At 38.0% G+C, this 17,197-nt stretch overlaps 1 protein-coding gene across 2 annotated transcripts in view; it reads left to right on the forward strand.

Moving 5' to 3' along the window:
* The window catches only part of LOC145684064 (uncharacterized), a 204,591-nt gene that overhangs the window by 147,697 nt on the left and 39,697 nt on the right, over nucleotides 1–17,197 (forward strand). For both annotated transcript variants that reach the window (XM_081755911.1, XM_081755910.1), the window contains exon 4: nucleotides 6,116–6,748. In XM_081755911.1, the coding sequence (XP_081612037.1) occupies nucleotides 6,116–6,748 (633 nt within the window). The remainder of the gene's footprint in view (nucleotides 1–6,115; nucleotides 6,749–17,197) is intronic.

A 17,197-nucleotide genomic window follows, 5' to 3' on the forward strand; every position in this document is an offset into this window, starting at 1 on the left:
ATTTCGTGATCAAATGTTTGGAGGGGTCCGTGCCCCCAACAGTTTCTTCCAGGGAAATACGAAACCCTTATTCCCTCATTTTATGTTTGCAATATCTGTGCACAGTTTCATTCACTTCGGTTCACTTCCCCTGGCCTTTTGAGCGTCAACTTTCAAAATTTTGGGTGGGGGTTTTTTTGCCTAATAAAACTGTTTTTCCGAAGAAAATTAAAAAAGTATTCGTTTGTTTCTTGCGTATTGTCCATACACAAAGTTTCGTTGCAATTCTTCATGTCCTTTACACACATCTGACACACTGTTACTAGCAACTTTGATATTCCGTGATCAAAAGTTTGGAGCGGTCTGTGTCCCACCCAATCGTTTTTTCCAGGAAAATACGAGACCCTTTTCCCTCATTTTACGTCTGCAATATCTGTCCACAATTTCATTCACTTCGGTTCAGTTGTTCTTGCCTTTCGAGGGTCACTTTCAAATTTTTGGTTGGAGACTTTTCCCCCTAAAACAATTTTTCTGCAGAAAATAAAAACTCGTTCGTTTATTTTTCGCCTATTGTCCATACATAAAGCTTCTTCCAATTCTTCATATCCTTTACACACATCTGACATACTGTTACTAGCAGTTTTGATATTTCGCAATCATATGTTTGGAGGGGTGCGTGCGCCACCCAACCGTTTTTTCCAGGAAAATAGGAAAGCCGTATTCCATCATTTTACGTCGGTAATATCAGTACACAATTTCATTCATTTCAGTTCAGTTGTTCTTGTTTTTGAGGTTTCAACTTTCAAAATTTTGGGTAAGGCTTTTGCCCCCTAAAACCGTTTTTTCGCAGAAAAAAAACACGTATTCGTTTATTTTATGTGTAGTATCTACCTGCCAAATTTTATCAAAATCGTTGTGTTACACTTCGGAAGTGTTACTTGTAAGTTCTTTTTCTCATGAGCACACACACACACACACACATACACACACACACACACACACACACACACACACACACACACACACACACACACAAACATAACAAAAACAAAGTTAGTTCGGAAAAATGTACGTTACAGTAAGTTACAGTGCGTTACTTTACTTCGGTTGGAGAATCTTTTTCGTGTCAAGTTTCAAATAAAACTTGCTCCACTTTGCATCTGCCCATCCCTAGAGAGCAGGATCAGCAACGTCAACAGCAGATACGAGCTAAATGTCTTCAAACTCTGTTACACAAGAGCAGGGGCGGATCCAGAGGGGCGATCAGGTCGATGCCCCCCCCCAGAAGAGAAAATTTTCTTATTTTATTTATAAATAAAACCCATCCCAGAGTTTGGAGCTCTTAAAAGTAGCTCTAGTTAGCAGTAGTATAACCCACCGCGCCCCTAGAAGTTCATCGTAGATCCGCCTCTGGACTTATTATTCACATTCAGTTTGCACATCTCAATAAATAAACAATAGTTTCATTCACCTCCATCTACTACTGCATTATACTGACTTTTTATGTTTAAAAATAATTATTCATTTTTCAATAATTGTAAATGTTTAAGTTAAGTAATTCACCATGAATACAGTCAACTAAGTGTTTTTGTAACGAAGAAATAACAACACAAACTGTGAACTCTCTTTTCACAAACTGCCGAGGTTTGAGAGTCGACAAACTTTTCGATTACCTCGAAACCCCAGTAGCCAAAATTAGCCCAGGATAGGGGACTTATATTAAAAAAAATGAAAATCTCAGCAGAATGCAGAAGTCTTTTAGTCTGAGAAGAAGGAAAAAATCTCTAGTTTCTAGTTGTGTTAGTCTTGTAGCTGTCAGTCCGTGCCAAAGTACTGATAGAAATATGGCCAATGAATTATGATTATTTTGTAGAACATTCCACTTTAATATCAGCATCTTCCGGCTTGCTTGGTTGTGAAAAATTATAGAGTGGATTGTTACACTATGTAAAGTATGTCTACTGTCTCTGTTTTCTGATAACAATCAGAAACACAAGTAAAAGGTAAATTACAGTAATAGTTTTCTGTTAATAGTTTTATATTAAAGGGAAAACGGAAAATCTACTTTTATTTTAACATTTTCTGGCTTAAAATTTCTATTCAGATTCATACTCCTCCCCCTCAACATTCGATACGGAAATGGATAACATATTTAGAATTTGATTATTGATTCCAGTATATTTTAAGCATCACTTCTCGGACCGGGTCTCTCTGATATGTCGATATATCGCTATCGTCGATATCTATATTATCATATCATATATCAACATTCGATATCGCAAATATATGGATATTAATATATCATTCTAAATCTTCGATATCGATATTCGGGGGGAGCGAGGTATAAGTGGCCCCTAAGATTTGCAATGGATGAAGAAATAAAACTTTATTTTACAATAATGTTTTCTAATCATAATTTCTTTATTACCACAAATTGCAATGTAAATATATCCGCTTGCAAAAGCTAGTGCTTCGGACTTTGAACTAGAATTTATCATAAGAAAGCTTTTTCTTTCTCTCTCTTGGAGATTTCTATCCCTTTTGGCCTTTGGGATCGCTCATTAACAAAACGAGCACACATGACCGCTATAATGCAGGTACGCCCTTAGGCAGTCATATATTTTGACAAGAAAACGACTTTTTAAATAATAATAATAATAATAATAATAATAATAATAATAATAATAATAATAATAATAATAATAATAATAATTTAATAATAATAATAATAATAATAATAATAATAATTATTATTATTATTATTATTATATGAGTCTGTCTTGTATATCTAAAGAACTTTATTTGTTACCTCTAACTGATAGGCGGTGTATTTTTTATTTCAGTTTCTTTCATAATATTCTTTAAGGTGTCTTTTCTATTGATGGTCTATGGTCCATAAGAATTCAATATCGCAATGTTAGAAATTTTGTACCCTTTGTTTCGAATGTTCCTACCCTGAAATGTTCAATGTATAAAACTATAGATACAGCCAATAAGTATTACTATGCTATAGTTATCTTTCAAAGTAATTTTGTTAAAATCCGTTCACAATTAATTAAAATTCTAAAGGATATATAATTTTTTTTTCTGCTTAACTTGTAAGGTGCCATTTGAGATTTTTTTTAGGTTTTTAGGTTGTTTTTCTTGTTCTCTCTTTTAACTTTTTCTCTTTTCCTATCATGTTTTTCTCTTTTCTCTTTGATTTCTTTTTTGGATACTACACTTCTGTTTTTCTTTTCTTATCTTGGTGATGAGTTTTACATGCCATATGCTTATTTTGTATTCTTTGTCTTTTGAGTGAGTGTATTTTAATTAAGGTGTCAATTGATTTGAAAAGTACAATTATACTCTTTTATGATTTTCAAGTATTTTCCTTTGTACCTCTATGACTATATGTATGTTACTTTTTAATATGTTATATAATTTTTCCCTATTGTATACTCATATCAATATGTTATTATTTTAGCCTCATGACTGGGTGTACTTTGTTTGAGATGTACTTGAGATGATAATTATGTTTATTTGCTTTTTCATTATGATTTTCATTGTATGTTCATCTGTAATATTCATTGCATATTTTTTTTTTGCATGTTTCATTTTTATGTTATGTTTAAATGTAAGCAACCTATATTTGTATAATCTTTCTTGGGGGCACTTTGTGGCTGTAGGTGTTTGTCCCTAATAAACATTCAAACATTTAAACATTTAAACATTATCATAACAATGGGGTTTACAACTAGGGTCCCATCTCTTTATCTTGAATGGGAGGGCCGCAAGTCTGCTACGCTACTGGTGTCCCTTATTCTGTATTTTTTCTTTTTTTACATTTCGTGTAGATGTCTGTTTTTGTGCTGTTAGGCTTTTATATTAAACCTTTAAATTATGTACCTTTTTTATAACGAGATTCTTGTTTTTGGAAGGGAAGGAGAGAAATGCTTTCCTCTGATATCTATTTCTTGCCATTCATCTTGTTTGAACTGCTTAAGTAAGTTCATTTTGTAACTTTTGATATCATTCAACTCCGTCACGATAATAAAAATGTTATTCTTAACAATTTGTTTTGTTCTCTTATTTGCAGTTTGCCACACTGATATATTTGTGACATAATGAGGTTTGGTCCAACGTCTTTCGAATTCGCAACCAACCCAACCGCCGAGCTTTTTGGGTTACCTGCTATTGCACGAAAATGAGAATTGCAGGTGGTAAAGCACTTTTTTAGTCGTGTATAGAAAAAAAACAGGTCAAATAACCAAAGTTATGTCAAAGATACTTAAAATTTGTACGATAGGCTTAACTCATGGAAAAAATATTTACAATTTCTAAATATGAATCCTTAAAAACCAGAGAGGAACTTGATAGAGACTTCTGAGATGAAATATAAATTTTGCATTTACAGCATGAGGTGTATACATATCTATATCTATCTCTCTATCTCTGTATATACCGGTATATGTACATTCCATGCCGTAAACGTCGCACCTAGTGGCCCATTTTCCGGTAAATATCGATCAACGATACAGCGACACGTCGAAGGATTGGTGCTAGCATGTCAGTTACGATAGGGTTTCGTCTAGTCAAAACACATATCTAGAGTAGGAGTGTGGAAATTACCACCACGTAGCAGCGAGGACTTCATTTTGGTCCGCACTCCTTCGATTCGTTGCGGAAAATGGCTGAGGGAATGACACGAACTATCACCCGCCATGCGCATGCGGTTATTATTATATATTATTTTACCTGACGAATTGGCTCTAAACTGAGATCCGGGCGTCAAGAATAACCCATGAATCTACATCATGCAGTGAAAAATCTTGAGATGATTGTATGAATTTGGATGGCAACTGTTACGATCATTAGAAAGTGAATATGGGGAACTATAAATATGGGTTCGCGGCTACCCCTGCTTACTTTTTTTTAAAGTGTTTTTAAGACTCACCTTAATGCAAATAAGTCACGCATATAGGCGATTTAACATATTTTGGGGTAGTAATATTGTGGTTTACCGGGAAACACCGCTGCTGGGCAACCAATTTTTGTCCAGAGGTTGCTAGTTGCCCTCCTCTGGTATATACATATATATAGTTATTAACAAAGTACTACTGAGAATTTTACTTCAGGAAAATTGTAGATATTGCTCACTATACAAGCACCTACAAATCCCTATTTATAGTTTATAATAATCTAACGTCGAACATACTTTCCAAATATTTATCGTTATTGTTTGGGGTTTTTGTATTACAGCCAATACTTTTACGAGGTCTATTTTCTTAACCTCCCGTAAAGCAGGAAGAACTAAAGCGAATATTCAATATTCATTGTATACAATCCTCAGGCGCAACCCTGTGTTACTTTTGTACATAGCTAGAATGCGATAAACACACTTATCATATGTATTAGTGGAAACAATTCTATGTCCTTCAGAAAGGTTTCCGCCTAAATATTGAACATAATTTGTAGTGATATCCTAGATGAGTAATTTTAGAATGTATCATGCAGCTATCTTTATAGTCTACCACCGAGCTTATCTCAAAATTAAGTCTTCACAAATTGCGCATTTTGCGCTTTCAACGAAGCCATCATAACAATCATTCCGTCCTTGGTTAAGGTTGCGCGTCATTTCTTCAAGATTCTTGAACCATTATGCAAGTACCACTTCCTTTAAGTTCCTATCATGAATCCTATTCATTCGACAATGAACTGCGTACGAATTATGTTCTTCTGCTGGAGAAATCGAATCACAACGCGAGCACTTCGACTTTGTTTGACATGTTTTCTCCTTGAATCCTTAATTACGACTGAACGGAATAGTTTGTCTTGTGGAAATTGTGATACGGACATCTAATGAATGGTTTTAACTTATATCTGTTCCGTCATTTCACTTATTTCTCTTTTGATGACTTACTGGAGGTTAGCAAATACAGGCAACCCTCGTAGATTTAGTAATATATAGAAATGCAGAACTAGTATGAAAAATAAATCTGAAAAAAATAGCAGCATATTTAACTAAATTAAAGTGCTATGCATTTCGATTCTGCCAAGGGTTACAAGTTCCTATAATAATATACTTCATTAAAAAGACACAGGTATATTTTAATATTTAGCGATTTTTATTCTCTAACTCATTTTCTGTTTTCAGATATATAGAACAGAAAGCTTGACAATGGTAAATTGTGGAGGAATGATAGGAGATATTAGTAAAGTGTTCGTTTTCCATATAGATTCTTCTAACGGAGGTATTGTCGCACCTCCAATGCCTTATCCGATGCCAGCACCAAATCCGATGCCTTTTTTACCTCCTTTTCCACGGCCAGTTCCTAATCCACCTTTTCCACGGCCAGTTCCTATTCCACCTTTTCCACAGCCAGTTCCTTATCCTCTTCCACAAGTAGTTCCTAATCCTCCTTTTCCACGGCCAGTTCCTAATCCTCCTTTTCCACGGCCAGTTCCTAATCCTCCTCTTCCACAGCCAGCTCCTAATCCTATGCTTATATTCCCTCCTTCTAAACAGCCAGGTGCTAATCCTATGCCTTTACTACCTCCTCTTAAACGATCAGCTCCTAATCCTCGTTCTAAAAGGTCAGTTCCTAATCCGAAGCCTGAGTTACCTAGTTTTAACTCCTCTGAAGGTATTTCTAAGAAGCCTTCTGGTAATCTGATACCATCAACGGGCTCAGGACTTCGTGCTAATCAGATGCTCTCGCAACGCAGCTTAGGAGAAAATGGATCCATTGCAGTGAAGGGCAAAAGAAATCATGGTTCATCTACAGGGGTAAGTAGGAATTTTGGATTTATCATGGACTTACTATTACATATATATATATATATATATATATATAGTTATTATATATATAGTTATTATATATATATAGTAACTTCTAGTTATATATTTAGTTATTTTACAAAGAAATTTTGTTATCTTCAAAGTACTTTCCATTCCAAATTGCAAAGTGTGTAACCGGATAAGACACTGAAACGTGACGTTACAGGGATTGCAGTGATATTTATATCAAAGGTAACTCATATCAAAAGATAACTTTAGGCAGAAAATCAACTTCAAATTCCTACAAATTTCGAAGTTATTGTTGAAAATTCGAAACTCTAACGTTGTACATATCTTGGACACGACTTAAGCTACAAATGTGAAACAAAATATGAATATACTTTGCTTCAAGGGCCATACATAAAACAAGAAACAATATATTTCTTCAATGTATTCAAATTTCAAGTGAAAAGTGCATCAAAAAGTTTCGAATTTAAATATTTTTTGATTTATGTTTGAGTGACCATCTTCTATTTTTCACTATAGAACCAGCACCAACTCACCTATAACATATTTTGACCATGGTTTGATACTTACGGTGCAACTTGAAGTGAAATGAGGAAATCTAAAGTCGGACACGCTTGAAACATATGCAACTCGCGTCACATCATAAAGGTTTTTGCTGGCACTAGTACTGTCAGAAGTCAAAGATGGTTGAGTTTAAGTTTCTGACACGTTATGAATGGTTAACCTGGGAATATGACTTCCATACTCGTACATCTTCCAGACACTAGTACACTAGTGAGAACACTAGTCTGTCTTACTAGTTAATTATATGTCTGTCCCACGATTAGTAGGATACAATATTTTAAATTGTGTTTTACTGAAAAGAAAGTTTTTGTTTATCCCCATATATTATATATATACATATATAATGTATAAGATATTATAATGCACAAGATGATGATAATACAAAAATATTCAAAATAATTTTACAGTGACTTTTCTGTATTAGGAATACTACAAGGAAAATGAAGGACATGGAAGGACTTAAAGGACATTCAATCTTGGTCACTATGTGCGTTTGTTACTGGGCTGACATTTCTGGCAACATACAGTTTGCTTAAAATAACTGTAGGTCAAACAATCTTAGCATAGTATTGAGCACGTGAAAGGTAATAAATGTTTGCACCGACATATGAACATCAAACTGTTCGATTCTCATGTTCACATTCACAATAATACGGCTTTCGATTCGAACACACTATTGTATTTAGGACAAAATCAATGTATGTCTTCCTACTAACATATCGGGATCGTATCTCAAATTTAACGGTATGGGTATTTTCTTTCAGGAAATGGAAATTGATGCTGTTTTCTTCATTCATCATTGCATGAGTTGAGTTTATTTTCAGTTGAACATCTCTTTGAGCATCGAGGCTATACAAGACGTAGTCCTACTGATTAACGTGGAATTCTAACCACATCAGCTTCCGCCGAAAATCGAACCCTTTTAACCCACAGAAAAGGCTCGTACGTTAACCGCTTAGCCACGAAGGAAGGTATTGTTTATAATTTCAGCCGAGTAAATCAATGTCTGAGACAACTGATAGGAACCTGTAAAAAGAATTTTTACGTCTCTTTCTGTCAACTCGGGGATGTCCAGGATGTCCGCACATGTGACTTTTGCGAAATAGCAAGTACACCTGTCTCAACCGTACTCTTCTATTTCTAATCCTGATGTGTTCTTTGTGATGTGCTTTCGTTCCATTTGTTGAAATTTCTTGTCGAGGCCATCGACAGAATTAAGACGATTACCGAAAGTATTATGTAAAAAGAAGAAAAAAGAAAAAAGAAAGAAAAGAAAGAAAGAAAGAAAGCTATCCGGCATGACAATGCAACTTGAGGAACTAACTTGTCCAGCTGGTAACGTTGGCATTGTCCAAGAATACGTACCATAAACAGCCTCAACAACGGGAAAAGTTCACCTCAACCGTAGTCTATTGCCTGCGCTTGACTTGCAGCATAGACATTAAAACTGTAAAATTTTCTTTCTTCCAAATATTCAGTTGTATCCCGAAAACCGGAATTCACACGGTAAATGTCAGCTTGTGCCACGAGAATCGCTAGCCCGTTTGGATCTTGAAAGACATATTTTACTATTGCTGCGTCAGTTGTGATTGCAGTAGGTGGCCACAGCATATCTATAAAGGTAACCAAGAAAGTTCTGTTGCTTTTTCATCCAATACCTTTGAACATCGATATGTCACCTAAGAAGTACCTGGAAGATAAAAAAATAGTCCCCATCAGCATCTACGATCTTCCGCAAACTTTTATGTGGCCATGGATTCCATCGCGGTAGAACTTAATGGACCCTGAAACGAATAATGTATCAATTGCATTTTGTACCTCTACTAGGGATTTCAACTTGCGTCCAATAAAGTGATTATCCAAGGAATGGAACATTTGATAATCGGACGGAGCAATGTCCAGGAAGTATTGCGGATACAATATTGTTTCCTATCCATGGCGTAGAATGGTGTCCAAGGTCATCATATCTACGTGGGGCTTAGCTTGCCCTGTAACAGGAGCACACCTTTGCAATTTAGAAGTGCTGGCTCCAGAGTTTTGAGTTTTTCTTGAGACGGGCGCAACTGCTTACAGTACACAGTCGCATTGTGCTTTGACCAGCTGGTAGTAGTTCCCGATGCACGATGCCGTGGGCAGTAGACCAAACTCACAGGAGGACTTCTTCTGGTGCAGTGCTTGTTTGGGCTGTTTTTAACCGGTTTATGTGATGCTAACTAATGATGACAGCGCGCGGAGTTTCGTACAAGACTCACTTCTCATCACATGTCAAAACCCTGTGCAGAAATGGCTCCTCCCTTAGATGGGGCAACAAAAAACACAGGAGTCGACTCGCATTGCCTACTGGTCCGGAGTCAAGTCATGTGGGACCCATTGACCATACTTGTAATGCTTTCCAAGTTGATGAAGGTGCTGCCGAATGGTTTCTCCACTCACACTGAATTCTAGTCCGAGTTCCTCACATATCTGGCCACTGTTCGCCTGAATTGCTGCCTGAAGATATCCATTTTGTACAGGTATTGGTGTTCAGGCAAGTGGTGCGTCTTCGAGTGTCCGTCACCGTCCTTAAACTTGTTAAACCACCGCTGCACTGTTCGCGTAGCCAAGCCTGGAATATCTCACCAAATCGCGTAGTCAAGAATCACCAAAGCTCTGGAATATCTTTCGCTCCTCTACAGCGGCGTTTGACCCCAGTTGACCCTCTGTGGAGGTCCTATGTTCACTTTGTCCTTACCCAAGTTCACGGTGTAACTGAACTGTCACAACGAGTTTAGTATGTTAGATATACCCACACTAACAATTGACCTTCGCCTTATCTGCATTCGCATTCAACTCACGGTGTGAGAGTCAATTGAACACAGACCTCTAAAAAATTGTTAGAATTTTCTTGGTTACTTTTATATAATATAACCAATGACACTATAAATAGTAAATGACTTACGCAGAGGCAACTTTTTTGTTCAGGGTACGATATTCGTTCATACTCATTATTCGACCTTTTGCATTGTCGAATATATATGTTGCATCAAAGATTGGTACCAAATAGTCAACAGTATTGTGAAGTTTTGTTGCTACACTTAGTTTTTCAATTGTTATGAGCTCTTCTCGCGTACAGGTTGCGTATCCGAACTTGTAGGGTAAAATTATTTTTTTGAAAGGTGTCATAACAGATACACACATACCCGAAACTTGGCTTTCCGTTTCCAGCCGTAGAATTGAAGCACTGACATTATTCGAATTGCCAGTGAACAGTTTAAACAAATACGTTTTAATAGTTAAATGACAATTTGATTATCATTGGCACTAGCGCTCTCACGCGGTTTCTCGAAGAGATTATGAGAGTTATACTGTCATGTAGAACCATTCATGATGAGTCAGAAACTTAAAGTCAACCATCTTTGACTTCTGACAGTATTCGTTCCGGTTGAAACATATATGTGTTAAAGCTGGTTGCATATCTACCAGGCATATCCGATTTTGGTTTTCCTCATTTTACACTAAGTTGCAGAAAGGGTACCAAACCATAATGAAAATATATTATATTGATTGTTGCTGCTTCCATGATGGCAAATAGAAAGTGGTCACTCAACCATATAGTTAAAATATTTGAATTCAAATATTTGCGTTGCGCTTTTCACTAGAAATCTGAAGAACGAAATACATTGTTTCTTGTTTTTGGTGTGGCCCTTCAAGTATATTCAGATTTCGTCTCATCCTGGTAACTTAAGTCTTTTCCAAGGTATGAACAACTTTAGGGTTTCGAATTTTCAACAATAACTTCGAAATTTGAAGGAATTTGATTTTTTGGACAAAGTTATCTTTGGATTTAAGGTATGTATTTTTTAAAGTAAATATCACAGTATTCCGCGAAAGACCACTTTTCACCGCCTTATCCGGTTACATCCTTTTACCCTTTGTCCAAACTGTGATTCCATTCTTGGAAACATTTTCCAAATTCATATTTTTTGATGCTTGATAGCTTCTCTCTCGTTCCTTCATGTCTTATATGTCATCAAATTTCTTTCTTTTCAAGTAACTTTGGATTTACGGAAACAGAAAGAAGTTTTATCGAGCGAGATCAAGACGAGTGAAAGGAAGAGACAGGAAAATCACGGTGTTTATTTTTTTGCCAAAAAACTGGCACACTGAGATAGCTGAAAGGTGGAAGAAACATCCCCCACCTGCAACAAATCAGATCTTTTGGTCGCATACTGCTATGTAATATTTTCATAATCTCTATATAGAAAGTTTGAAAATTATCTTATCTCATATCTTCGATTGCACTCTCTCCCTTACATAGAAGAAAATAGAAGAATATCGTCTTGAGGTTTGATCTTAGTTTATAAGCTTCTTTTTGGGGTGAAGTAGCAAATACCTTCTTCCGCAGGAAAGATTGGTGGTTTGTTTCAGTAGTGTCGTAAGAATACCAATACATTTTTTCACTAGTTATCACCTTTGATAAAAAGTTTGTGCCACTTTGGCGCCGTCTTGATACCGGCATTTACAGCCTTAAGTCTTTCGAGCTTAAGGAATGACGTTCCTCGTCAAGCACATTATCCGATGAAAGAGGAAGCAAAGAAAGGAATAGGAAGAACGGAGGAGACCTGAGACTTATATGTTAGAAACCTTTTTACCTTGTGTGAAAAGTCTCACTCAGTCCTGCTTCGAATATTGCTAAAAATCTATTATACGTTTTCCATAGAATATCATCACTGGAAACCGAATCCGGGACCGCTTGAATCAAAGGCGAAAATGTTAATGAATAGTCTATATACGGCGATAAGAATAGATTTAATCTTAAGGTTACTGTTCTAGGATAAGTATTCAGAAAAAGAAACTTTTGATTTTAATATTGATACTTACATTGCATGATAATAATTGTAAGCGTGATCAAAGTAGCTGTTTTTTTGACATAAATTGAGCGTCACGTAAACAAATTCAATCTCTCACGTAGTTTAAAAGGTTTGGGTAATGAATAAATGCTACCATAAAATCAAGAGAATAATAACTGGAAAATGAAAAAAAAAGATCAAAGTTTCAAGTAAACACTGATGATATGCAAGTGAGGAAACCAAATACTAAAAACGAAAATAATATACCAATAACGATAATAAACCCCATGCTGTAAACGTCGCCAACACCTAGTGATCCACTAGCTGGTAAATGTCAATCGTCGATATAACGAAGCGTCGAAGGATTGCAGCTAGTGTGTCACTGGCGGCAGGGTTTCGTCGAGTCGAAACGGATATCTAGAGTCAGGATGTTGAAATTTCCACCGTGTCGTAGCGAGCACTTCGGTTTGGACCGCAATCATTCGATTAGTCGCGGAGAATCGCGAAGGAACTAACACGAACTATCGCCAGTCATGTGCATGTGGTTATTACTATATATTATTTTTCGTGACCAATTATTCCTAAAATGAGTTCCACGGGTCTAAGGAAATCCTGCCTCTAAAAAGTGAAGTGAAAAATCTTGAGATGAGTGTGTATAATTGTATGAATTTAGATGGCAACTGTCGATGATCATTAGAAACTGAATGTGGGAGAACTATGATATAAAGTAAATAAACGCGCGTCATTTTGTTATAAAATTACATGGCGCACGCATTTTATCTGATCCCAAACGATTATAAGCGAATATAGACTGTTAAAGGAGCATTCTGATTGGCAAATTAAAAAGGTATCAACGATTTATACGTCTACAAGCGAGATCCATCGCCTCTGTGTGACGAAGTGGCCTTCCGCGCTTATCTAGTGGCTAGCACGTCTGCATTTGGTGTACGGGGTTCCGGGTTCGATTCCCGCTAGGAGAGTCTTTGGAATTTTAACGTCCTCGATATGTATGTGTTGTGTCACTGTCGAATTTTGTAAAAGTTAAAGTAACCCTGTATACGAGGGAACTCGAGTGCTCAGGAAACTGAGGTATGATCAGTTGATCTTTAAAAAAAAGAAAGAAAGAAAATGAAAAAGTCGGCAGGACACGCGCCTAATCATCATAAGGTTGGTTGTTCTTGCCGACCACGGGATACTTTTTTTTTTAGTGTTTCCTGGACTCACTTCAATGTAAACTAATCACGCATACAGGCGATTTAAAATATTTTGAGGTACTAATTTTGTGGTTCATTCGCCTTTCGTTGCCTCTCTGCCACTGGATGGCCACTGGTGGCATAATTTTTAAAACAGAAGTAGGTCCGCTGCGGATTGTCGCTTCAGGACCAGCCTTAGAAATTATCCAGAAACATCCTAAGAAAATAAAATGTCGTAATATGTTAGAAGGATCAAAGAAAAATAAATACAAATATTAATAGTTCAAAAACAAAGTACCACTAAACATGAGTGACCTGGGTCAACACACTTGACGGTCATGGTCACGGTAATTTTGTGGTTATGTATAGAGTATCGGGCCGGAGCCCCTGACTCCATAAGTAATATGTTATAAAGAATATATCAAGATGTGCTTGTGCTTTGTTGGATGTTATTATTGTTTTGTTATGTATGGGAGACTACATCTGCAACTGTCACAGAGTGGCTGATTATGACTTCTTTAGCAGTTCTGGAGAGATTTTAAATGAGTGGTGTTCGATGGACGTTCCGCAGAGCGCATTCGGTGCCGATTTTAGCTATAGTTGGATTTATATGTCTGGGTAAAGTACGCCAGAACTTATTGTGGAGATGTCGTAGAACGTCTCTGACAGTGGGTAGCTCTAAGTCTTCCAGGATCTGGCTGTTTCGTGTCTATCTGTCGGGACTAGTGATTATACGACCGGCTCAAGTTTGCACACTTTCGAGCGTTTCTATGTGACTATGTTAAGCATGTTGCCAGGCTGGGCATGCATAAGAGATTGTAGTCAGGATTATCTTTTTGAAGATGTAAACTTTGACCTCGTGAGAAAGGGAGCTACAGCACAAGATGGGGGTACAACGCTGAGATTTTTCGTAATGCTCTCTGTTTTATGTCTCTGTTGTGTGCGGCGAACGTTAGACCACGCTCTAAAGTTACATCCAAGTATTTGGCGTGCGTAGCATGGGGAATGCGAACGTTTTCATAGTTTAGATTTCGGTGGGCGCGGATGCGTCTCCGACTGTGGATGACAGCACAGCTTTTGTCTGCATTTATTTTGATTCTCCAACGTCTTGCCCATTCTTGAAAACCTATGAGTTGACGTTGCATGTAGATGTAACACTGTGCAAGTGAGCTACTGGTCGTGAAAAAGGCAGTATCGTCGGCGTACGTTGCAACAAAGAAATGGGGTAAGATCGGGATATCTGCTTTGTACAGATTATATAAAAGCGGTGAAACTACAGCGCCCTGGAGAACACCTGCTTTAATAGGTCTAGACGTAGATTTAACACCGTCAGCAGACACATGAAATTTTATGCGAATGAGGTAGGAACGTAGTTAATGCAGAAGACGATCTGAAAAACCTTGCGTGTATAGTTTATATAATAGTCCAGCTAACCTAACTTTATCAAAGGCTTTTGAGACATCCGGGTAGACTCCAAGAGTTGTTGTTTTCTCTTGATAGCCACTGTTAAATGATGCACTACTCGCACGAGTTGCGTAGTAGTGCTATGTTGGGCACGAAACCCGAACTGATGGAATGGTAGAAGGTCTCTAATAACTACATGCTGTATCAGCCTCCAGAGAAACACACGTTCAAAGAATTTACTTAGGTGTGACAGAAGACTTATCAGCCTATTGTTTTCCGGGAGAAGTGGATTCTTCCCGGGCTTGGGGATGGTGATAATACGAGCTTCCTTCCAAGTCTTCGGGAATTAGCATAAGTGAAAGATGGCATTAAATAAATAGGTGAGGAAGACCAGTAGTTTTCTGGTTGGATGTCTTAGGATCTCAGATCGAATTCTGTTTGGCCCAGATGCTGTTTTCGCCGGCAGACATTTGATATGTCTTTCTATTTCTAGAGGTGTAACTAAGGTGATGTCATGTGTAGGGTTTTGTGTATTTATGCTATATAGTGTGGTTCGGATGTGCTGTTTGAGATAGGGATCAAGACGTGCTATGTTAGGCTGGAACTGTTCTTCCAGAGAGTCAGCGAAAATATCCGCTTGCGACTGAGGGTCTTGAGTCAGTCCTTGTGGCCCTTGAAGGACTCTAGATCTGGAAGCATTTGTAGCACGCTGAAAGGATTTAGAGAATGTCCAAATTTTTCGATCATTTGCTGTGATATTTCGAAAAGTATCTTCCCAGTACTGTTGATTGTGTCGCTGTGTGAGCATCTTGAACTTCACACGCAGTTTATTCCATAATGTTTTGTGTGCTGGATGTAGAGTGTGCTGCCATCGGCGTCTAGCCCAACGTTTTAAATGGAGATAGATCTGCAGATGTAGACTGTCACATTGTCCTGTGAGCGTTGGAGAGATTTTGGTAGTGGAGCTCGCTGCCTCTGCTGTTCGAAGTGCTAATGTGATGTGAGAGACCGGTTTGTCGATGTCCTCAATGGTAGCTGGCCGATCTCGTAGATCGATCATAGTGTTTAGTTTTTGTTTAAATATATCCCAATCGGTTTCTATTTGCTTAAAGATAGGGGCAGAATGGACAGTGCTGCGGTGTGAGACGTGGATCGTGGTCAGAGTCAAAATCTGAGATGACATAAGGATGGACAACAAATGATACGTCTTTGCAAAGAGCGACGTCAAGCACATCGGGTTGTCCGCTGAACTTTGGATGATGAGTTGGTTCTGGCGGAGCACTGATGTTGAAGTTGGATGTCAGGAGGTATTGGTGTAAAGCGTCTCCTGCAGTGTTTGGAGTAATACAGTTCCATTCTCCATGTTTAGCATTGAGAACTCCAGCTAAGATGACTTTTGGCCCTAAGTTAGCAATGACATCGAAGTCTGTGGGCTCTATTTGTGTGACCGGGGACCTGTACCCGGTAACCAAAAGTAATGGAACGCCTGGAGTTATTAGCTCAACAGCAAGTGCCTCCGAAGTAAGTAGGGGTGGTGTTGTAATCAACCTGACTGAGAAAGCCTTTTTGATTATAAGTAGTAATCCTCCTTTCTGTCTGCCCACTCTATCCTGTCGACAGACAATGTAATTGGGTAGTCGCCAAGTAGTGATCCGAGCAGTAAAGTGTGTTTCTTGTACAAACATGACATCAACTCTATGGTGTGTGAGAAATCTAATTAGCATTTGTTTCTGCCCCTAGAGACCATCTGCATCCCATGTAGCAAGGATAAGTGTATGATGTAGGACGCTGGAGTTAGAAACAGCCATCGTCAACCATTTCGGCTATTGTTTCTATTACTGCTGCAGCCTTGGAAGCTGAGTCTGCTGCTTGACGGAAACGGGTAATACCACGTTTAATATCCGTTATTATTTTGTGGAAATGTAACCCCTTGAGGAATGAAAGAATAGACTTTAGGTCCAGGTCTTCTTTAGGGCTCTCCTGTTTTCCGGCAGAAGCTGGTTGAGTGTGGGAAGCAGCGGGAGCTTCAGCGTCTTCATTGTCCGTAGCTATAGGTTGGGTATTAACAATAATGGGATTGGAAATTGTCTCTGCTGATGGCTTGTTGAAAGTTTTCTCGGCTTTATCTTCAAGTTTCCTTGGCTGCTGTGCCGGCAATTTAAGAGCCTCAGAATAGGATTTGAATACCGGACACCCACGGTAACTTGCCGGGTGATCTTCCTGACAGTTTGCGCAAGTGGCGGGTGTGGAAGAGTCTGATTTACTGCAGGACTGGGTAAAATAAAATTACCCAGATTTGAGACAGCGGAGATGCGCTTGGCAGGTGTCCTGTGAATGCGCCAAGCGTTGGCATCTGTAACATTGTAACACCGAGGGAGGCTTGTATGGTTCGATTTGGACCTTGTAATGAAGTAGGTTGTTGATAGCATAGGTCATTTTAA

The sequence above is a fragment of the Thermobia domestica genome, chromosome 4 (genome assembly GCF_964235325.1).
Source record: "Thermobia domestica chromosome 4, izTheDome1.hap1.1, whole genome shotgun sequence".
Taxonomy (NCBI): Eukaryota; Metazoa; Arthropoda; class Insecta; order Zygentoma; family Lepismatidae; genus Thermobia; species Thermobia domestica.